We start from the raw sequence: 24,202 nt of genomic DNA, 5'->3' as shown, positions 1-24,202 counted from the left end.
TACATTCTTGTCAATACCACATCACACGTACTCATAGGTTTAAATGAAACATTGATTGGCCATTATTAATACCCATTTATTTTTTCAGAATAAAGCAATATTTCCGTTCACCCTCCCCCTCTCTCTTCCTCTTTCTTTCTCTCCTTTACTCATTTTTTTTTTCTTTCCTTCTCTCAAAAAAAGAAATCAACTTGTAAACCTCTAGATCCAGGTCGGTAATGTCTCTCTCATTGCTTGAATTCCTTCCTTCCCTTGCCTCCCTCCCTCCCTCCCTACTTCCTCCCTTCCTTCCTTCCTTCATCCCTTCCTTCCTCCCTTCCTTCCTTCCTTCATCCCTTCCTTCCTCCCTCCCTTCCTCCTTCCTTCATCCCTTCCTTCCTCCCTCCCTTCCTCCTTCCTTCATCCCTTCCTTCCTCCCTCCCTTCCTCCTTCCCTCCCTTCCTGCCTTCCTCCCTTCCTCCTTCCCTCCCTAAAAAAATAAAACAAAACAAAACAAAAAAACAAAGTTCATTCTCTTATGTAGACTTAAAAATAAAAGAATAGCTCCAAAAGAAAAGATCTGCCAAGTAAGATGTTTTTCTCTTACAAAATGGAAATTTAACTTCTAAATTTACTTCACATAACTTGCAAATGTAAGCAGTTATCTTACTTGGAAATTTTTCATTTTACCAACTTTATTTTCTCTTGACTTTTCCAGGTATTCAGAGTTGATGTTTTTCCTAAAATAAACCACAGACTATATTTGGGACAAAGAGACACTAAGAAGTACAAAAGGCTTTTTCTCTAAGTGTTATGAAAAAGACTTCAAATTTAAATAAAGCTTATGAAGAAATCATAAAACTAATTTTAACCCCAGAACCTAAAGTGCAATAAAAAATACATATATATATATATAAAACTAATTTTAAATTCCTTTTGTATAGGCAAAAAGGAAACTATAGTATTCTCACTACTTAATATTCCCAGTTCTGCCTAAAACAGACATACATTAATTTTTAAAAATCATAGTCTCAAAATTCTATGAACATTTGGAAGAAGTATTTACAACTAATGCTTACTCTTTGCTTGAAATTTTGTATAATCTCAGGAATAGAAATTTAAGAAATAGAAGTCTTCTCATTTCACTTTGCTAAGAACGTTCTTGATTCTTACATATTGCATGCAGGTCCACTGGATTCAAAGCTAAGCTAAAAATACCACACAAAAGACTGCCTCCTAAATTATTTAAATCTCTTTTGTTGCAAACTTTTCCCAGAAACAGAACATCCATACAGAAATTCTTACCTTTTTATCAAAAGTTTATTTGTTATCTTTTTCTCATTTTCTGGCATTGAAAATAGTGAAAAAATTATTTGCTGTTATTTGCATATCAAACACATGGTTTCAACGTGGTAGGCTGACTCCTTTGTGTCCATTAAAACCATTTTCCTCATATCTAAAGTGGATCTTGATAACTGTGATTTATGTTTAATATAGAGATGGGAAATGGTGAGTAATCTAATATTAGTCAAGTCTCATGTATTCTTAAAAAAAGCTCAAATAATTGAATTAGGGTGATAAAATTATACTCAAATCTGAAATTGTAATGAGGCTCCTTTCTGAAACTTAATGACCCATTCATTTTCTTTAGGTTTAGTTTATTTAATGTTTTTCCTCTTCATAATACCAACTGAGGTTTAACTCAATAACAAATGGTAACTATATAAGATTGTATGAAATAGTCTTGGGCTATTTTTTGGTAAGCTCTTTGATTTGGTATCTACATTCCAAAAGTCAATTCTCATTATTACATGAATTTAAATGGCATTCCTAGCTGCCCCCTTTACACAAACAGGTGCTCAATAATAGGGCTTATTAGAAAGACACTAGAGACCAGGCTGGGCATGGTGGCTCACACCTGTAACCCCAGCACTTTGGGAGGTTGAGGCGGGCAGATCACCTGAGGTTGGGAGTTCGAGACCAGCCTGACCAACATAGAGAAACCCTGCCCCTACTAAAAAATACAAAATTAGCCAGGCATGGTGGTGCATGCCTGTAATCCCAGCTACTCGGGAGGCTGAGGCAGGAGAATCACTTGAACCAGGAGGTGGAGTTTGCAGTGAGCCAAAATCATGCCATTACACTACAGCCTGGGCAACAAGAGCAAAACTCTATTTTTAAAAAAAAGACCCTAGAGACCAAGAAACTTCTGTTCTAGTCATAGATGTGGAAGTAGCTAACAATTTTGGACAAGTCATTTAACTTCTAGTCTTTGGTTTCCATACTTATAAAATGGAGACAATATCCTATCTACTTTAATAAGGTATTATTAAAATGTTTATAATTGGATAATATATTGAAGCATTCTGAAATAATATCAGTTTATCTTTGTTTAGCAATCTCAGTTTTCAAATTCTTCACCCTGGGATTGGAGTTATCAAAGGCACTTGTTCTCTTTATTTAAAAGATTTATGAAAGGCTCCTACCATGGCATGCCTCTTCCTACGGTTTCCCTTTCCCTCCAAAGGAAAAATGTAGTGACAATTTCAGATGGTCAAAAGAGTAACTGTTGAGGTCATTAAGATTTGTAACAAATCACAGCCAAAAGTACTTCATTGGTAATAGCTTGTTTGAGGCTTCCAGGGAAAAATAATAATGTCAGATTTGCATTTGCTATCTTAGAATATTATAGGATATTAGGCTGCATAAATCTAGATATACCTTTTATTCAGATAATTTAAAAAAATTAGAACATGATTTTAAAGGTGGTAAGTCTCTTGTGGAGGGAAATCTTGCTGAAATTACAGCTTCTCAGGTTAATAGAGAATGTGTCCTGTTTGCATACCTCTCTAAATGAAAGAATTAAGGGGAATTATTTCATTATTTATAGTTTGGTTTGTGGGGGGGTGAGATAGGGAATGAGAAAAATCGTAAGACATCCTTGGAACAATTTAACACAAAATATACACATATATAGATCCTGAGATGTTACAACAAATTAAAAAATATATAGATCAACATGATCCAAATGGTTTCCAAGACACTGTTATGGTAGGTAAACAGCCATTTTATGGCATGTGCTCCATGGATGTCCACATCATACCAGGAAAACCCTACTCTTTGTCTCCAAATTTGAAAGTCAGTCATCCAGAGCAGGTGGCCAGTCAACATCTACAGACTAGAAGGGAAAAAAGAAGTCATTAAAACAGATATTACTATTGTGGTAAACAATTGCTGGTAATGCTGTATAAATAGTTTTAATATAATGCAACCAAAGAAGTAGCATTTGAAGAAAAAAGCTATTAAATACCATAAATTAACACTCTCAAGTCTGTTCTAGGGATTCTTGGGCCTGAGGTCTTCTGAATTAATTGAGTAGCCAGTATTTGGCTACTCAGTTGGTTATTAACTTGTTGACTGATAAGAGAATACATTTAAATTTTTTAAATGGTATTTATGGGGCCGTGTTTGTTGGCTCATACCTTTAATCCCAGCACTTTGGGAGGCTGAGGTGGGCAGATCACTCAAAGTCAGGAGTTTGAACCAGCCTTGCCAACATGGTAAAACCCCATCTCCACTAAAAATATAAAATTTAGCCGAGCATGGTGGCACACACCTGTAGTCCCAGCTACTCAGGAGGCTGAGGCAGGAGAATAGCTTGAACCCAGGAGGCACAGGTTGCAATAAGCCAAGATGACACCACTGCACTCCTGAGACTCCATCGCAAAAAAAAAGTTGGGGGCGTATTTATGGGTACAAGCAGCAAACAAATGCAAGTGGCTACACCAATTTTCCCTCAAAAGTCTTAGAAACTTTTATTCTTCTATTTTCATTCTCTCATCTTGCACTTAACAAATACTTAAGTAGTCTATAAGCCTATATAGTCTTGTTTGCAACATGGCAACTAAATGTGAAATAAATGATTATGAAAGATGACCTGGAACTAGAAAAGGATTAAAGATCTTTGTGCTTTATTTCTGTAGAGTTTCTGTTTCTTTAAAATCCAGTTCAACTACCTCTATTTACCTTTATTTTGTTCTTCTAGAACGAAACCTTGACCTTTGAGTCAGAATGAAATTACAGTAAGCAGACTGTTTTGTCGCCACGTAAACACATACCAGGTCTACCAAAGGCTAGGGGATCTACTTTAAGAGAAAGTTAAAAAAAAACACATTGTATCTGTGGTTTTTATTGACATTTAAAGTTCAAAAGATGAAATTATTTACTGAAAATGTTTTCATTAATCCATGAGTCACTTCATGTACTGGCTTCAAAAAAATTATTATTAGAAAAGCTTAAATAGCTATTTGTGTGTGTGTCTTTTACAAATCTCAAGAAGACATTTTGATTCTGTTTCAGAATATAGCCACATACCAAACACCCAAATGTAAATTAATGAGTGGTTTCTCAAGCTGAAAATAAAACATGACTGATTACAATCGTGTGTGTGTGTATGTGTGTGTGTGTGTGTGTGTGTGTGTGTGTAGGCGAGGCACATTGTAGTGCTTAAAAAGCTCCACAGTTGACTCCAATGCACAGTCAGGATTGAGAAACACTGGCCTGTGAGTCTTTGACACTCCTAACTGTTCTGAGAATTAAGGTCAAAAAAGATGAATGCAAGCCTGGGCAACACAGTGAGACCCCATCTGTACCAAAACAAAACAAAACAAAACCCCAGGCATAGTGGCTCACATCTGTGGTCCCAGTTACTCAGGAGACTGAGACAGGAGGTCAGGGTTGCAGTGAGCCATGATCGCACCACTGCACTCCAGCCTGGATGACAGAGCAAGATCCTGTCTCAAAGAAAAACGGCCAGACGTGGTAGCCCATGCCTGTAATTCCAGCACTTCAGGAGGCTGGGGTGGGTGGATCATAGAACCATTCTTACAGTTACTTTAGAATTTAACCTTGTTTCAATTCAGACTATAAGAGCAGAGAACTTGGACCACATCACAGTTGTCCTTATAGAATTCCTTTCATGAATAACCATTGGCTCACCTCACTTTCTACCCTTGTGAATAAATGTTTTTGAGTAGGCTGCTTTAAAGTCTTTATAAAACACAACAGGAATGGGAATAAATTCTCTAGAGTCCAAAGGATATATGGAGAAAACTTACAACTTTATTTCCTTGCTTGGTTTAAGCATTTATAGATCTGATACTACATGTAAAGCACAGTTAGTAAATTAGCTATATATTTTCAAGGAACATAAATGAGACCTCACATTTAAAAAAAAAATTCCGAAGACAGTCCCTCCCTTCAATACAATGTGTCCGTGAGATTTTCACCATTCTCAAATACCCATGGAGGTGAATAGTACTAAATGGCTTAATGCCAAAAAGCGTAACTTTGGCTGAATTCAATTTGCCAATGTGCGTTCCACAATAAAATGGCTTACCTCAACATCCAGCTCCAGAATGTCTGCAGTCACATTCATCAAGGACCCAATGTTTGGCTTGGTTCTCCCAAAGTCTCCATGTACAAATTCTTTAATGTAGCTGGGGTTTGTTTAAGGAAAAAATGAAGATAGCATGTTGTATCAACTATTTGGTAAGATTTGACAGACAAAAAAAATAATAAAACTAGAAATGTTATATAAGAGAGGTTACTTCTGAGCTCTGACTTGTGTGCCTTAAGAACTAAGCTTTGGCAAGCTAGTTCCTAGCAGCCTGGCAGCCAACATCAGAACCTGGGAAATGTGTTCACATCAAACTTACCAAAACCATTACTTTCTTTTTTCTTTATAGCTCATCGCCAAGTGCCAAGGTGTGGATGTGGCTATTAAAAATTAACTGTAGCTCAATGCTTTTATTAAAAAACAACTTTGCCACAATTTCTGTGTTATCATCTTGTTAGTCCTATTTTTTAATAATGGCAACTGGCACCTCCCAAATGGTAGGTTTCCACAGAGTCACACACAGAGTGACCTCAGTGATGGCTTTCCTTGTAACATGACCCAGCAGCAATAGGATGGAAGGAATAATGAGACTATTAGTTTAGTCTTGATGGCTCTTCGGAAGGATTATCAAAAGACCTACCGTCTAGTTTGCTAACATGGTTAGCAAAAGAACTAAGTTAATTCTCTCTTTTTTTAAGTGGCAACTTTTTATTTCTCTCATAGGTCTTCAAATTTTGAAATCAATAACTAATTCTAGAATTTGTTTTTAAGATTAACATTCCTTATACAGGACTGCACTGCAACTTTGACAATACTTATCTAAAAGATTTGTTTTGGCCAGCATTCAGTAAAAATGCAGCATTATGTTCTGTTCTACAACCAGCACTTAGTAGAAAATAATGGACTCTGAATAGAAAAGTAAATGTTTCCAGATGATGACAAATCTATATTATAATATGCTGATATCCTCCTTTCTGAACGTTTTACTCACTCTACCTTTGCCAAATATTTTGATTCAAGCATAAGACATAAAATTACCTTGTAAATGTCTTTTTTGCTAAACTCATAACTACCCAACAATTGTTATTCTTGTTCTCTCATTTTCTTTGAAGAATGCTCACTCTGTGTAGCAATGATGAGGAGAAAAAAACAAATAGCCCCAAAATAACCAGTTAAAATGTCCAGAGAGGTTCTTATTCATAACTAGAGGTACAAGGTTTAAGTCAAATGAGCTAGCTCAGTGCACCTGTCAATGTGAATATACAAGGTATATACAAAGTAAATTTAGTAAGTGAAAAATTCATATACTTTGGTATATAACCATGTGGCATATAAAGCTTTAACAGTCTTTCTTGGTTAACACTTTAAGTACAGGTACATGGCTGGTTCTAAAAATGTTTTAATAGGATTGAAAAAACATCAAATTCTACAAAAGACATTTCTCTTTGGCCCACCAAAACTAAAGGCCAGAATTAAGTAAGAAGATTTTTAAAAATATATACACGATTTGAATTTCCATCCACAATACGCAAATATGCTCCAAACAACAAAGATACAAACATCTGTCCACTGGAGTCTAAATTGATCATCCTTTGATCCAAATTATGAAATTTAGAAGATTTTAAAAGTAGATAACCTATACTTGGCTTAGCTGCATAAATCCAGGTCCTGAGGTGGGGCAGAGAAATAAGTGAACGCAGGCTGGTGGGGAAAGACAGGCAGACTAGTTACAGCAATATAGAAGAATGGTATTTGGTGATTAAAACTTGCTTTTTTCCCCATATATATATATATATATATAGTGTGTCTCTGTGTGTGTGTACATATATATACACACACGCAATAGTACATCATTAGTTCTATACCAGTTAGAAAGTATTTGTCACTTCATGCTATTGGATCACAAAATAATGTAAAACCAAGAAACAAAAACTAGGAAGACCTTTGAAAAGTAAACTGAAGCTAAGCCTACTGGAGCTCCCTGATATATTTTAATCAGCAACTCAGTTCTGATACAAAAATCATGCAAGTCAGGTTAGATTATGAACAAATTATCAGCCTTAGACTATGGATATTTTAACTCTGAATCTCAACCTTTCTGTAACACAGTCAAAGTTCTCTGCAGTCTGAAAATGGAGCTAACTAATGATATGGCATCTGAAACGTTTTGTTTTTGTTTTCTTCACAAGGCCTGTAAAGAAAAAAATATTCTCTGTTGTACTGGGCCAGTGGCCAAGAAAAGATCATGATGTAAAGTAGTGCTATTCCCATCTACTACCTGTGTTTAATCACCTAAGGCAAATACATGAAATGTTGAAAAGACTCAAATATGCTCATGAATACGTAACTTACAAAAAATGTCAAGACAGCAAGTGAATCCATCGGAAGTATTTTCTGAGTACTGTGTGCTCAGCACCGGGTAAGGCACTGTAATTATAGGAAGCAAACTTTAAAGCTGATATTGAGGACTGCTACCTCAAGGTTTGGAATCATTTTGAAAAACAAATTTAGTGGAGAAAAAACCACATCCAACAAACAAACAAAATAGATTCTTCTTCAGTATAATCCTTTCCCGAATTCCTCCCAGACCAAGCTGACCCTGCTTTCTAGGGCAGCATGGCCTTTTCCAACAGGGTTCTGGTTCCATAGCGGCAGCAGGCAGAAGGATACGTGCCGGCCTGAGTTTTCAGGTGGAGGCGGAAGTGGTGCTCATCCACATAGTGCGACTCCATGGAGTGAATGACGCGAGCTCGCACAGCCAGGGGCCTACGGTGAAGAACGCGCAAAGGTGTTTTCTGGTCAATCTTTAAGTCCTAGGGGAGAATATGACACACAGTCCCAGAGTCAGAGCTTTGCCACCCAGTGAAGCCTGTCTTAGCCCTGGCCATCCAAAGCTCAGCACAGATGTTTCTTTTAGAGGACTCCATCTATCACCGGGTGGACGCTAATGGTAAAATGAATTGTGTACCCTTAGGTTCAAACTCTGCGGGACTTCTCATAGCCCAGTCTATCATTACTCGCTTTCTGGGCCCCAGTAACCTCGCCATTTGAAGTAAATAGGTCTCTTTTACTCTCATATTTAACAAATTGGTGAAGGCCCTGTAGTTTTGGCCTGCCCTTTAGGTCCATCAGGGTCCTCTAAAGGACAAGGCCCTTACCTTTGTTTTCTAACCCAACAGAGCGACCCAAGAGTGGAGATTTTAGGCTGGGGTGAGAAATGGCTGGTTGCAGAAGAGGGAGCATCAGCATCACTTGGGTGTATGGCGGTTTGCATTTGTTTGAGACAAGGTCTCGCTGTCACCCAGGCTTGAGTGCAGGGGTGCGATCTCGGTTCACTGCAACCTCCGCCTCCCGGGTTCAAGCGATTCTCCTGCCTCAGCCTCCCAAGTAGCTGGGATTACAGGCACAGGACACCATGCCCAGATAACATTTTTTTTTTTTTTTTTTTTTGTAGAGGCGTGGTTTCACAACATTGGCCAGGCTGATCTCCAACTCCTGACCTGAGGTGATCTGCCAGCCTCAGCATCCCCAAGTGTTGGGATTACAGGGGTAAGCCACTGCGCCTGCCGAGTTTGCGTGTTTTGAGGAGAACCACATACCTAAAAGACTGCATGTCTTTTTACATTTCATATTTTTTAGGAACACAGGCTTGTTTTTCTCATGAATTGTTCAAGTTAGAGATTTTCTTTTATGTCACAAGATAAAAATTAAGAAATAGACGTTAATGCTGTGAAAGATCAACTAATTACAAGTTTTAAAAACAAACATTGGGCATAACCAGAAATTTGGGTTCATAAGAACTGAATCCTCTGCAATTTCTTGTTGGAACAACTCTTCCTAATTTCCATGGTTCTTGAGTGCAGGAAAGCCTGCTAAGGAAAGAAAGGTCTGGGTCTGGTCTCTCTGTCAAGTTCTCCACTAAGAAAAACAGAGCAAGTTCTAACAAAGACCACATTTGAAAGGGTGTGACTGCTTTTATCAGAGTGGTGAGTCAATGGCTCCTCCTAACTCTGTGGTTTCTATCATTCTTTTATTTTGTTATAGAAATACTTTGTCCTGATGAGATAAGCTGTCTCCATAAAATCTGATTTTTCTCAGGTCAAAGAGACAATAAAAAGAATACATAAAGGACAAGGCTGAACTGTGCAGGAATCTATAAAGACATGGCTTCCGCTTTAGAGTAGAGAAACAGTGGGCCTTTAAATTAACAACTATCTATGGAGTTCTCCTCTCCCCTGCTTCCTTTACCTTTAGAGTAACTTTCAGTACTTAGACCATTAGCCAGTCAGTCAACAGAAATACCACAAGCCTCATGTCTTTTTTGGTCTGTTTGTCTTCATTTGACAAAAGGAAACCACTTCATTTATTCTAACATTGTACTCTGCGGCTCTCATACTGCTGAACTTTCAGAAATACACACACACACACACACACACACACACACACACACACACAAATATAAGCTTTTTTTTTAAGAAATAGGTTGCTCCTAAAGAGGGGATAAGTAGTAAATTTGAAGTGACTTTTTCTCAGAATGGGGAAGTAAGTCAGTTTTTATAATTTTTATGCCCACTGGAATATTTGAAGACTAAAATCATTATTTGAAATTAACTAGTTGTATCAGTCTACTTGGGCCATGAACCATTAAAATAGAGCCTATCACCACTTTGTCTGTACCTATAAAAATCATCTTTCAGCCGGGCGCAGTGGCTCAAGCCTGTAATCCCAGCACTTTGGGAGGCCGAGGCGGGTGGATCATGAGGTCAAGAGATAGAGACCATCCTGGTCAACATGGTGAAACCCTGCCTCTACTAAAAATACAAAAAATTAGCTGGGCATGGTGGTGCGTGCCTGTAATCCCAGCTGCTCAGGAGGCTGAGGCAGGAGAATTGCCTGAACCCAGGAGGCAGAGGTTGCCATGAGCAGAGATCGTGCCATTGCACTCCAGCCTGGGTAACAAGAGTGAAACTCCGTCTCAAAAAAAAAAAATCATCTTGCAGCCCAGGCTGCAGTGCAGTGGCGCAATGATGGCTCACTGGCCTCCACCTCCTGGGCTCAAGCAGTCCTCCTGCCTTAGCTTCCCAAAGTGTTGGGATTACAGGCGTGAGTCACTGCACCTGTCCTCAGAATTATTTCTGATTTATCTCTATGGCTACCCCCAAACTATGAACCTATTATTTTAACCCCTGAACTATAAACATATTTTTTAATGAGTTTATTTTTCCCAGAACATTCTCAATGACTCATACAACCCATGTGAAGGCATAAATTCCGAAATTCATATTGCAATCTTAAAGATAACTGTCTATGTTATAACTACCATCCTAAGAACCTTACATAGTACAGCCAAAAGCCAAAGGGCCTTAGCTATAGAATCATAGAACCTGAGTACTGAAGAAGAGGCCATTGGAGATGATCTAGTCCATCCCCTCATTTTATAAATGACTTTCTTTAAGCTGGTGAATGATTCGTACATTTTCACCAAAATATTCATACTATAAACATTATTCTGTAGTTTGCTTTTTTTTTTCATGTCATAGGTGCTCCTATGAGTTATAGATATAGACATGTATCTTTTTTTCCAGCAGTTTTAGGTATATACTAATATATAAATTAAATAGGGTCATAGGCTGGGTTTTGTTTTTGCTTTTGTTTTGAGACAGAGTCTCATTCTGTCCTCCAGGCTGGAGTGCAGTGATGCAATCTCAGCTCACTGCAACCTCTGACCCCTGGATTCAAGAGATTCTCATGCCCCATCCTTCCAAGTAGCTGGGACTACAGGCATGCACCACCATGCCTGGCTAATTTTTTGTATTTTCACTAGAGATGGGGTTTCACCATGTTGGCCAGGCTGGTCCCAAACTCCTGGCCTCAAGCGATCCACCCACCTCAGTCTCCTAAAGTGCTGGGATTACCAGTGTAAGCCACCATGCCAAGCCTGATACTTTTTTAATAGCTGTATAATATCCCAATGTACTCTTACTATTTCCTTACTGAGGGACATTGATTTCGTTTCCACTTTTTTGTTGTTGTTGATTTTGCCACTTAAAGCCATTAAACATCGTGTACATATTCTTATGCACTGGAGTTTTATTTCTACAGGACAGATCAGTATATTCTAAATTTTTGCAGTCATTGCCATGTTGTTTTTGAAAAAGACTGAAACACTACATTTTTACTGAGAACTCTCCTCTACTCCAACCAACTGATAGGTATTATTAATTGAAGGGGAATAAAGTGATGTCTTATTGTTACATCAATCTGGAGGTGGAACCTTTTCTTTTTTTTTTGAGATGGAGTTTCACTCTAGTTTATCCAGGCTGGAGTGCAATGGCGCGATCTCGGCTCACCTCAGCCTCCACCTCCTGAGTTCAGGCAATTCTCTTTCCTCAGCCTTCCAAGTAGCTGGGATTACAGGCATGCGCCACTATGCCCAGCTAATTTTTTGTATTTTTAGTAGAGACGGGGTTTCACCATGTTGACCAGGATGGTCTCGATCTCTTGACCTCGTGATCCACCCGCCTCGGCCTCCCAAAGTGCTGGGATTACAGGCGTGAGCCACCACACCTGGCCTGAGGTGGAACCTTTTCAAATGATTCTTGGCCGCTTGTTCTTTTTGAAGCTAACTGGTTCATATTCTTTGTTTTTATCTGTTGTGTGTTCATATTTTTCATGATAATATAAATCCTATTTATAGTATCTTTTGCCATACAATTTTTTTTCTACATAATCCTCTATATGTGTATACATATACATATATGTGTGTTTGTATGTTCTTAAATCAGCAGTCCCCAACCTTTCTCGCACCAGGGACCAGTTCTGGGAAGACAATTTTTCTATGAACTGGGGAGGGAGGGTATGGTTTGGGGACGATTTGAGCACATTACATTATTGTGCAGTTTATTTCTATTATTATTATGTTGTAATATATAATGAAATAATTTTGCAACTTACCATAATGTAGATTCAGTGGGAGCCCTAAGCTTGTTTTCCTATAACTAGAGGGTCCAATCTGGGGGTGATGGGAAACAGTCACAGATCATCAGGCAGCAGATTCTCATAAGAAGCATGCAACCTAGATCCCTCACATGTGTGGTTTTCAATAGGGTTTTCACCTTTATAAGAATCTAACACCACTGCTGATCTGACAGGAGACCAAGCTCAGGTGGTAATGTGAGTGATGGGGAGCAGCTGTAAACACAGATGAAGCTTTGCTCTCTCACCTGCCACTCATTTTCTGCTCTGTGGCTGGATTCCTAACAGGCCACAGACTGGTACCACCAGGGGGTTGGGAACCCCTGCCTTAAATCACAACATATAATCCTCTATAGATTCTATACCTTATTTTTTTTTTTCCTTAGTACTTACCAGAAACATTTTCCTGTGTGAATAAATATTTATCTACCACATAATTTTCAATGGCTGAATAGTGGTAGTCCATTATACAGAGAAGCCATTAATATTAAACCAGTTCCTTCTAGTAGGTCATCTAGATTGTTGTAAAATATTGCCTATTTAAACAATGTGGGAACTATGTGCATCTCTGTGCCTATGTATGCTCATTCCTTGCATTTGAAAGTAAACTATTTTTATAAGAAGAAGTGGGGGCAGGTGGGAAGAAATATGCAAACAAACAGGCAGACACTCTACCGTGACATGCTCAGGTATAGGAAAACTTTACATGTGCCAAAATGCATGTGCTTTACATATATCATCATGTGTTTTATTCGTGTCCTTAATCTCACCATCAGTTCTATTAGATAAGTGCTATTTTATATTTGACAGATGGCCAAAGATAATAACAGCATTGCCAAGTGTTTTCTATGTGCCAAGTACTGTTCTAAGTGCTTCATCTAATTAAACTCATTTAATTATTTTAACTAATTTTATAGATGAAGAAAGTGAAGCAGAAAGAGGTTAAGTAACTTGTCCAAAGTCACACAGCTAAGAAATGCAGATCCAGGATTTGCACCCAGGCAATCTGTCTTCAGAGTGGGGCTCTTCACCACTGGCCACACTGCCTCTCCAGCGGGTTAGATGAACTGCACAGTCCTTCAGCTACTCAGTGGCAGAACCAGGCTTAGAACCTAGGTCTTGCAGACCCCAATGCCCATGCCCTGTGACTTGCTAGTAATAAACTAGAAGACAATGGGGTCTTTGATAGGCAACAGAAAAATGAAATAAAAAGAATAAGTACATTTAAACTACCTTTATGTCATTCAGGAATTCAATGTCTTTCCTCTGTATCACTTTATCTGTCCATATTAAGGCACTGTAGGTCTTTGTCTTTTCTTCTTCACCTTCTTTCATATGGCCTATTGCCTCTCTAAACAAAAACAATTTTTAAAAGTTTGTCTGAATATATAAAATACAAACAAGTCTTGCCCTAAGTTAATCTTTCTTTAAAAATAGTTCCAATAAGATATAACTTACATATAATCTCTGAACAAAAACAATTTTTAAGTTTGTTCAAATATATAAAATACAAACAAGCCTTGCCCTAAGTTAACCTTTCTTTAAAAATAGTTCCAATGAAATATAACTTACATATAATTTCCCAGTTTTAATTGCACAATTCAATGGTTTTTAGTATGTTTTCAGAGTTGTGCAGCTATAGTAACAATCTAGTTTTAGAATACTTTCATCACCCTGAAAAGGAAACTTTGTACCCATTAGTGTCACTTCCCATTATTATTTTCCTCCAGCCCCAAACAATCATTAACTGACTTTTCATCTCTATAGATTTACCTATTCTGAACATTTCATATAATGAAATCATACAGTACGTGCTGCTTGGTGTCTGGCTTCTTTCATTTCATAATGTTTTCAAGGTTCATCCATGTTGCCGCATGTGTTGGTACTTCATTCTTTTTATTACCAAATAATATTCCATTGTATGGATATATCACATTTTGTTTATTCATAGATACTTGGGTAGTTTCTACTTCTTTGCTATTGTGAATAATGCTACTATGAATACTCATGTATAAGTCATTGTGTAGATGTATGTTTTCATTTCTCTTGTATAGGCAATATCTAGAAGTGGTTATGATTTGCATTTCCCCAATGACTAATGATGTTGAGCATTTTTTCATGTGTTCATTGGCTATTCCTATATCCTCCTGGAGAAATGTCTACTTGATCATTTCCCCATTATTAATTGGGTTGTTAAGAGTTCTTTATACATTCTGGGTACAATTTCCTTATCTAGATATATGACCTGGAACTGTAACATCTCTTTTGAAATAATCCCCAGTGAGCCTACTCTTACCTTGTGACAAGCTGCAAGTCACGTACTTGGATTTTGTTAGATGAGTTATTAATTTTCTGTAGTAGCAGAAAAAGAAAAACAATTAGCAAGTCTAGCTCAGTTACAGAGTTGCAGAAACATGACGATTTCCATGTCATGAAGTGGTTTACCTGCTGAAGTTCCTTAATTTCTTGTGAAGTGAAATGTACTCTATGAGGATTCACCAGCTCAATTGCAAAGGGCCTTCCTGGCAGCACACACCCCGTCATGAAACAGAAACGTGTTGATGGAGTTAACATTTGGGCTAATGCAAGAGGGTTAGGAGGTGTGAAAAATGGGTTGAGCTCTAGAGGACTGAAAGTCTAGTGACATGACTACATCTGAGGGAGGGAAGAATGTGTGAGAAGAATCAAGGGGCTTTTTGTGGGGGCAGAGGGGCTATTAAATCCCAGCACAGGCAATATGTGAGAATGACTGCTTTCCCAAAGGTCCATGAACAAGCCTGTGTTAATTACAAAATGCAGTTCAGATAACCACTAATTAACTTGGTTACACTAATATAAAGTTGTCACATGCAGCAATGCCCTGTTGAAATCCATCCTCCTAGTGATCCACTAGTAAAAGGGAAAAGCTTTGGTTCCATGAGAGGAAGGAACTATAAATCTCAAATAGTTCAGGATTATCATCATCTTTCTGGTAATGTAACAGGGTGAAATGAGAGACATGAAGGTTAAGACAGCGGAATTACTTTTTAAATAGAGATGTACATTTTGAAAACTGTACTGGTCCTCCTGAAATGTTATTAAACGAAACGATTAATAATCAAACTTTTGGAAAAAAAAATCAAGCACCTTTTTATTAATGTACATACAAGTCCCTTATAACCTACAGGTATGCAATCAGGATGGCCTCCGAAGAAATGATTCCTGTTAAGGTGTATTTCATATAATTCATAAAGGGACCTCTATAATCCACAAAGCTTCCTCCCTTGGAGAAGCTCTGGGCCTTGCTCACTTTGGTTTTCACTGAGTGACTATGCTAAGCCTGCTGTCTATAAAGGATGATAATCAGAAAGTTAGTTCTCATCAGGTGATGCTGTTGCCGTCTTACCATTTCCTAATGTTCTCACATCTACATCTTCTCTTCCAGAGGATGAAAAATTAAAACCTTTGAAAAGCAGATAAAGAAAAAAAATTAGAGACATAACAGCTCTAAGATATTCATTCCCAACCTTTGGTAGAAACCCAATTGAAGGTCTCCGACAATCTACAGGGAAATCTCAAGGAAGAGTCATCATCCCACCTCTAATGTCAATCTCTACTAAAAATAGTAATGCTAATAGTAAACACCATTTATTGAGCACTTATTATATGCCAGGCATTGGACTAAAAACTTTATATATATTATTTTTAAAAATTTCTTTTTTAAAGAAATGAGGTCTTACTCTGTCACCTAGGCTAGAGTACAGCGGTGTGATCATGGCCCACTGCAGCCTCAGACTCCTGGACCTAAGCAACCCTCTTGCCTCAGCCTCCCAAGTAGCTAGGACCACAAGTGTGCACCAACACACCTAGCCAATTTTTTAATTTTTGTAGAGATGAAGTCTTGCTCTGTCACCCACACTGCTTTTTAACTCCTGAACTCAAGCTATTATCCTGCCTTGGCCTACCAAAGCATCGGGATTACAGGGGTCAGCCACCACATCTGGACCATGTACTATTTAATCCTTATTATAACCTTATAAAGCAGCTATAAAAGAACGCCAGCCTTCAGAAAGCTAGGTAATGTTTCCAAGGTAACATTACCTTGGAAACAGCAGAGCTAGGTGTTTCTGATGTTAAAATCAGAACTTAATTACCATCCCATGGGAAAGCCGAGGCCGAGCGCTGTTTGGAAGAAGACCCCACTACCACCCTGGCCATAAGCTTATGGTAAAACTCTATCATCTTTCTTTCTTTCCTTAAAACACAACAAAACAAAAACATTTATTATTTAAGAATTAAAGTCCATGAAAGAAAAAGGAGGGAAAAAAAAGGTTTGACTCTAAAAAGCAAATTCTTTATATATGTCATCAAACCTAAGCTGGAACCATGATAAAACCCAGTGTGTGCTCTAAGATAAATAGATCATCACAGACTAAAAGCTGCAAATATTGGAAGGGGAAAATGGTTTAAAAAAAAAGGCAAGGGGCTTACTCAACAACTTTTTTAGATATAGAACTAGGCCAAGCAGGAAGTAGGAGTTGTGAACCACTAAGTCCCAAAGAATCCTCCATTCTGTGTTTACACTCCAGTGTCAAGTTACTAATAAATCCATAGCAACATCAAGCTGTAGCACTAATAACAGACGGATGGCCATAGCTCAGTGGTGAATTCAAAAACGGCATCTGGGAAGCTGAAGATGCAGACTCCTTGGGGCTATGATTCATCTTATACTTGCCTACCCCCATCTCCCAGTCAGCCCTGTCAGGAAAACAAGGGGTCCACAGTGACTGAACAAGAACCTGTGACTGGTAGGGGTGAAGGGAATGAACAGGCCTCAAATAGTTAGGTCTACTAGTAACTGAAGCAGCAGAAATCTCAAATTCATAAGTCAGCCATAAAACTTCCCACAAATTCCAGCCCATCAGTAAGAAAGAGGTGCAGAAAGCAAGGTCCTTAAAAAGGCCACCAAAGCATTTGATCCAGACTAAAGGAGAAGGCATATTTATTGATCTTTTAGAAAAATGTTTCAAACCTGAAAATTAAGGAAACATCCTTGGACCCCAGAGTGAGAGAAACTTTAGGAGGCAAACCTGAAAACTTATTAGTGTGCAATTATGAATAGCAGCTGACAAAAAGGAAAAGAAGCCACTGCCTTAAGTACTCGAAAATATATGCTTAAAACTTAGTTGAGTTTTTAAACTCACATTATGCCTTGTCTCATCCCCCTAAAAAAAAAAATCAAGGGCAAGAATGATCAGGAACTATAAGTGGTTCGGCTAATCTGCAGTGGTCCTCGTACCTGGGGCAGACAGACAATGGGACTGAAAGATGGGCAGAGGCCAGACAATGAAGGCCCCAGAATATCCAGGTTAGTGGTTTGGACTTCATCCTGTAGCTAGTCATTGACCAGTTTTTAGCAGGGAACTGATGAGGAAAATATTTATTCAATAAGTGAATTAATATATTAGGATAAAATTTCTTAGACATACAGATTTTTGAGAGCATGTCAAAATTTATTACTCATTAGGGAGTTAACAAGTAGATAATAAGACATGCCAGTCTGAAGTGACTGAGAAAGAAGCTGGTATAGCCCACATTAAGGAAGGGATGTTTATATAGTTAGCTACACTGCTCCATGTAATACTGGCTTAGTTTATAGAACTTTAAAACGTAGGGGTATCACAGTTAGAACCATCTTCCCAGAGTTGTCAGATAAGAACCATTAATCAATAATAGTAAGTAATATATCTGAGAAGCACAGGTTCAGCAAATTTATGTTATTAATCAGAGATTTCAAACAAGATTTATCCCCTGACAGGGAGCCAGTGAACACTGAGGCCCAAAGGTCTGCTTTTTCTCCAGGGGTTCTCAATAAATTATGTCAGCACACATTTACAGCTGTCAAGCTTACAATATGCTTTCTTTTCAGCTTGGGGATAATTTACCCCACTCAAATGGAAAATGACAGCAAACCATCTTCATTAAAGATTGTAAGAGGGAAAACACAACTGTTTCAGAGCCAGTTCCAGCAGCCCTAGAGATAACAGGGGCTTCCCTGGGGCCCAAATAGAACTGAACTTTCTTGAATCTTCTTAAAGAAAGGGAGTAAAGTGGTATAAGGGAAATGGCTATGCTTCAGTCAGGAGTAGGCTGAGGCGGCCTTCCAGTGTAGCATGACTCACCCTGTTTAGAGCACAGGCACACAACTCCATACATTATGCAACTATGCCACATGAGATGCATTAGGAGTTCACTCATGTGAGCCAGTGCCTGGCTGGGAGCCACTATTGTCTGTAAAAGATATAACTGCCCTGCTGACACTGTACATACCACACGCACCAGGGCTTGCGCCCAGAGAGAATATAAAGCCATGTTGAAACTCCCTACAATTCCTCCAGTGTTCTTTCAGCTGCCAGCCACTCATCTACCCACTGCCCTTGGTCCTCAGCTTGGGCTAGAACCCAGCACTTGGTGTGACACTTGATGTAGCCAGCAGGATACTGAGATTTAGAAGTGACAACATCTCTTCCCTGAGATTGGGGTGATGCAGCTGAAATCACCTAGCAGTCAAGCAGGCCATTTAGCAGGCACAAGCCCTTTGGATTCACATGCTCCAACTGCATTGTGGACTGGGCCCACACCTGTGCTAAGCTGATCAATATTTTCAACTGTTGGATCTGTACTTCCCTTCCAGCAGCAGATATGATGGCTTGGCCTGGCACATACATCCTGTGTCTACAGAGAACTGGACATGGTTGGAGACCTGGGGTCCCATGGCTGACTCCTGGAACACAATGCACAAGCTTTGGACAAAGGATGCTGCAAGACCCACAGCACACTCACCCCCTGGCTGGCCCATAGTGTTTATGATGGGTGGAGCTGGCTAGTGGGGGAACATGCAGTATCCCCATCCCAGGCACTGTGGTGCATAGAGCAACACTGGGGTAGTACCAGTGTGGGATGGGTACACATCACAGCCTGTGTAAACATAACACAATGTACCTTTATCCTGGATAATCAGCAGAACATAACAGCAGCCCTGCAAGGGATCTCACAGGAGATTAAGGTAGTCAAGGACACCCTCGCCTAGGGAAATGGCTGCGCTTTTAGTCAGGAGTAGACCGAGGTGGCCTTCCAGCACAGCATGATTCAGTGGGTTTAGTGCGCAGGTGTGCAACCCTACACATTATGTAACCACACCGTGTGAGGCACATGAGGTGATCATTCATGTGAACTTGTGCTTCGCTCAGAGCCACTATTGTCTGTAAAAGGTATAACTATCCTGCTGATGCTATACATATACAGCTCACACCTGGGCTTGTGCCCAGAGAGAGAGAATAGAGCCATGTCCAAAACTCTCTATGATTCCTTGAGTGTTCTTTTTTTTTTTTTTCCGAGACGAAGTTTCGCCGTTGTTACCCAGACTGGAGTGCAACCTCCGCCTTCTGGGTTCAAGCAATTCTCCTGCCTCAGCCTCCCGAGTAGCTGGGACTACAGGCGTGCACCACCATGCCCAGCTAATTGTTTGTATTTTTAGTAGAGACGGGGTTTCACCTTGTTGACCAGGATGGTCTCGATCTCTTGACCTCGTGATCCACCCTCCTCGGCCTCCCAAAGTGCTGGGATTATAGGCATGAGCCACCACGCCCGGACCATCCTTGAGTGTTCTTTCAGCTGCCTGCCACTCATTCACCCACTCCAGCTTGGGCTAGAACCTGACACTTGGTGTGACAGGTGGCCCCAAAAAGAATCCAAATGAAACTTTTTGTGCTAAAGCTTTATTTTCAGACTTTCATAACTTGCGTAAGTCTTATGTGATAATCCATTTGTAAATACCAAATTAACTGGGCAAAAGCTTATGGCAATAGCCCAGGGTCTTCACTGCTAAGATTTTGGAAAATATTAGGGTGCTGGGATACTTTTTTTTTCTGTTCAGTAAACAATTCCTAAAGACCCTTAAAAAAGGGCCACCTATGTGATAGGCTACAAATTATAAGAGGGATATAGTTTGAAGTATTTCTCTTTCTTCCTTCCTAGTGAGGGAGAAGGAAGGGTCAGCCATATCTCATCTAGACCATGTGTTTGTCATTATCAAAGCATGCTTATCTTAAGGGCTTTCAGAGACAAGGATGAATTTCTAGCTGGTTTGTCAAAAAAAAGGTTTTCTGGCTGAACGTGGTGGCTCACGCCTGTAATCTCAGCACTTTGGGAGGCCAAGGTGGGTGGATTGCTTGAGCTCAGGAGTTTGAGACTAGCCTTGGCAACATGTCAAAACTATCTCCACAAAAAATACAAAAAAATTAACCAGGCATGATGGCACATGCCTGTAGTCCCAGCTACTTGGGAGGCTGAGGACAAGAGGATTGCTTGAGCCCAGGAGGTCAAGGCTTCAGTGAGCCATGATCACGCTACTGCACTATAGCCTGGTCAACAAAGACTTTATCTCAAAAAAAAAAAAAGGTTTTCTGATTATGCTAAGAGTCTCATTCCAAAAAGTAACATCATTCATGCCCTGCAGTTTTTCCTGATGTGTAACACAATTTCCTATGATTAAAATCACAGGACTTTATGCTGCCTTTGACCTGACAGGCCTGTTAAGACAAGGAAAACATAAACCTGAGGGGACCTGACTCATCTCACAAACCTAGGCTCGTTAATACCTAAATTCAAAAACAATACAGCTGCTATTCAGTCTTTGTTAAATGGTTCCTGTTGATTTACCTTCTCTAGGCCTGAACTTTATTCCAGGACACTTTATAGGTTAAGACAGAAGCCAAACACTTGCAGTGATTACTCTTGAAGAAGCACTGGATGTTGAAGATGTGTTTTAATTTCCTTATATTCCCCCAAAGAGGCCAAGGCTAAGGTGTACCAGGGTCAGGGCTTAGTTGCATTCATTTACAGTAGTTTCAGTTGTTTTGTATTTCCCCAGGAGAGAACAGTCATTTTATTTATTAATTTATTATTTTTTTAGGCAGAGTCTCACTCTTTCACCCAGGCTTGAGTGCAGTGGTACAATCTTGGCTCACTGCAACCTCTGCCTCCTGGGTTCAAGCGCTTCATGCCTCAGCTTCCCGAGTAGTCTCTGAGACTGTAGGTGTGCGCCACCATGCCCTGGCTAATTTTCATATTTTTAGTAGATATATATGGTCTTACCATGTTGCTCAGGCTGGTCTTGAATTCCTGGCCGCAAGTGATCCACCCACCTCGGCCTCCCAAAGTGCTGGAATTGCAGGCATGTACCTCTGTGCCTGGCAGAACAGTCATCTTGAGAGAGGACAGGCAGATATTCTCAAGTGCCTTGGCTGAAATCCAGCCCAGATCAACAGCACCCAGAACATGATGATCCCTGTTCACAGGAAGCCTATGGCCAAGAGGCCCAGACTTGGTAGTGATGAACAAAATAGAGAAATCTTTCCTACCATCCCCAAGATATCTATTCATGAATGTCAGTGTATTAAATATACGGCCAGGTGCAGTGACTCCTGCCTGTAATCCCAGCACTTTGGGAAGCCCAGGCAGGAGGATCACTTGAGCCCAGGAGTTCAAGACCGGCCTGGGCAATATAGTGAGACGCCCAACTCTAAAAATACATTGAAACATAACCGAGCATGGTGGTGCATACCTGTGGTCCCAGCTACTCAGGAGACTGAAATGGGAGGATTGCTTGAGCTTGGGAGGTTGAGGCTGCACTCCAGCCTGGGTGACAGGGTGAGACCCTCTCTCACTCAAAAAAAAAAAAAAAAGACAATAAAATATTAAGATTAGGTCAGGTGGGGTGGCTCATGCCTATAATTCCAGGACTTTGGGAAGCCAAGGCAGGCAAATCGTTTCAGCCCAGGAGGTCAAAGCTGCAGTGAGCTGTGATCATGCTACTGCACTCTAGCCTGGTTGATACAGCAAGCCCTTATCTCAGAAAAAAGAAATAATGAAGATTGTAACACTTACTCTCTGCTTTGAATACTGTCAACAGATGATCTGAAATTAATTCTTCCACTGAAGATTCCAGCTTCCTTTCTCCATCAATTATCCAAGGAGTTTGTGGTAGATTCCTGGAGTATTTATTATATCTCCCTGAGAAATAAAAAATCAGGTAGCCTGGATGGAATGGAGTGATTAACATAATACAATAAAAAGAGAAGCAACAACTATTTAAGGAGTAAATAAATAAGAGCCCATATCCTAAGGGCTAAGATATAAAACAAGGCCTATCCTTTACCTAACTAACAATCCAATTTGGAGACCTGGCACATAGACATGTAGATAATTAAACAGCAAGGTTTAAAGTAACAATAGAATGGATGGGTAAATATATGACATGAATGGTGCATCAAATGAATTTGAAAGGAATGCTCAATATATTTAATTTGACTAGCTGACTGAACAAGTTATATAATCTTACGAATGCACCAAGGATTAAAAAAACACACACACACAAGCAAACTTGCTTTTATGCCTGATGAATAAAGCTACAGTAAGGCAGGTAGCTTTCATTGCCCTAAGATAGGATATTATAGTCAAGGCTAAAGAGCAATTTCACTTCAGCTATTGCTATAACAGTTGTAACTTTCAAACAAAACTTTGTCTGCCAGATTACCTTTTGGGAGTCAATGAACAATTTCTTTCCAGTGGAAGCCAAGTGTTTAGTCATTTTGGAGATAATAAATTGTTTTTTCGAGTTTGCTTTTATGTTATAAAATAACCTCTGTCCTGCTATTTTTCTCCAAACTAGTTTTGGGTCTCTGCATCTACCCATATTTCTGTTTGGCTATCTCTGATGAAAACAATTAAGACCTGGGAAGTGACATTTTTCTTTGGCATGGCATTTAAAATAACTGATCTCCTGAGTGATTCTTTAGAATGCCCACAAAACCTCAAATAAGCTTGGCTATCAATGCTACTTCTCAAGAGAGTAAATTTACTAGAATCTAATAACAACAAGAATAAACTAGAACAGGAGTCAGCTGAGTTATCAGAAAGGAGAGTACGTTCACAGTGTATGTATATTCTAGACTAAATATTTTACCAGCCACAAAAACAGCACCATGAGCACATTCAATTTCAAGAACAGTGCATGTAGCCTTTGGTGAGTTTGGAGGACAAGGAAACTGCCTGAAAAACAAAATAAATGTTATAGCTATTTTCCAGACATAATATTGAATCACAAAACTTAGATGAATCAGCATTGTCTGAGACACGCACAGAGCCCAAGTCTCCTGCTAACTTTTAGTTTCGGAACAATACAGGTCTTGCAGGCCTGTGGAATACCACTTTGAACATATGAGAGTGGCAGTAAGTACATAAGGACTCTGTTGCTACCTTTCACCCTCAGGAGACCTTATCTTCCTAGGCAAAAACCGCAATTACTTTTGCACCAACCTAATGCTTTCCAAAAGCCTCAAGATTTGAGGGAAAAATCCATACATAAGAAGAGGAAGCCCCTTCAGGCTCATTTAACCATTTTGCTGTCCATGGTCACCTGCAGTTTACTGCTGACTCTACCCTCCTTATCACATCATTGTTTAAAATGTATTGAAGGATCTTCTGGAAAGAAAACTACAGTAATATTTTATTTAATAAATGAATGTACCGAGAATTAAAATGTAGGGTTTATTGCATTTATTTTATTTTAGCATATTTTAACAAGTGAGGAAACTCATGAGCCTTCTTCTCCCCTTCTGGAGATGAACGATACTAGGAAATACAGGACTAAGGTTGGGCTAGAATATCAAGAAATCTGGCTCCAGATCCACTCTCTTAGCTTAGGCAAGTCAACACCCTCTTTGGATACCAATACCTTCTTCTGAATAAAGAAGTTAGACTTAATTCGGCCGGGGGTGATGGCTCACACCTGTAATCCCAGCACTTTGG

General features: G+C 39.4%; 1 protein-coding gene across 13 annotated transcripts in view; it reads right to left on the bottom strand.

Moving 5' to 3' along the window:
- Positions 1–1,280: 1,280 nt before the first annotated feature.
- Positions 1,281–24,202, bottom strand: part of PUS10 (pseudouridine synthase 10) — a 66,976-nt gene continuing 44,054 nt past the window's right edge. For 10 of the 13 annotated variants that reach the window (XM_008980652.5, XM_008980651.5, XM_008980648.5 and 7 more), the window contains exons 10-18: positions 23,358–23,443; positions 22,280–22,405; positions 15,738–15,794; positions 14,798–14,874; positions 14,649–14,704; positions 13,586–13,703; positions 8,048–8,190; positions 5,378–5,477; positions 1,281–3,157 (exon numbers count right to left, since the gene is read on the bottom strand). In XM_008980652.5, the coding sequence (XP_008978900.3) occupies positions 3,119–3,157; positions 5,378–5,477; positions 8,048–8,190; positions 13,586–13,703; positions 14,649–14,704; positions 14,798–14,874; positions 15,738–15,794; positions 22,280–22,405; positions 23,358–23,443 (802 nt within the window). In that variant the 3' untranslated portion in view covers positions 1,281–3,118. Of the gene's footprint in view, positions 3,158–5,377; positions 5,478–7,729; positions 7,805–8,047; positions 8,191–13,585; positions 13,704–14,648; positions 14,705–14,797; positions 14,875–15,737; positions 15,795–22,279; positions 22,406–23,357; positions 23,444–24,202 lie in introns of those variants that run through there. The other 3 variants (XR_013526597.1, XR_013526598.1, XM_078349284.1) reach the window with 3 other exon arrangements.

Source organism: Callithrix jacchus, chromosome 14, assembly GCF_049354715.1.
Source record: "Callithrix jacchus isolate 240 chromosome 14, calJac240_pri, whole genome shotgun sequence".
In the NCBI taxonomy this organism is placed as follows: domain Eukaryota; kingdom Metazoa; phylum Chordata; class Mammalia; order Primates; family Cebidae; genus Callithrix; species Callithrix jacchus.
The sequence above is the reverse complement of the archived record's forward strand: the minus strand, read 5'-3'. Positions and strand labels throughout refer to the sequence as shown.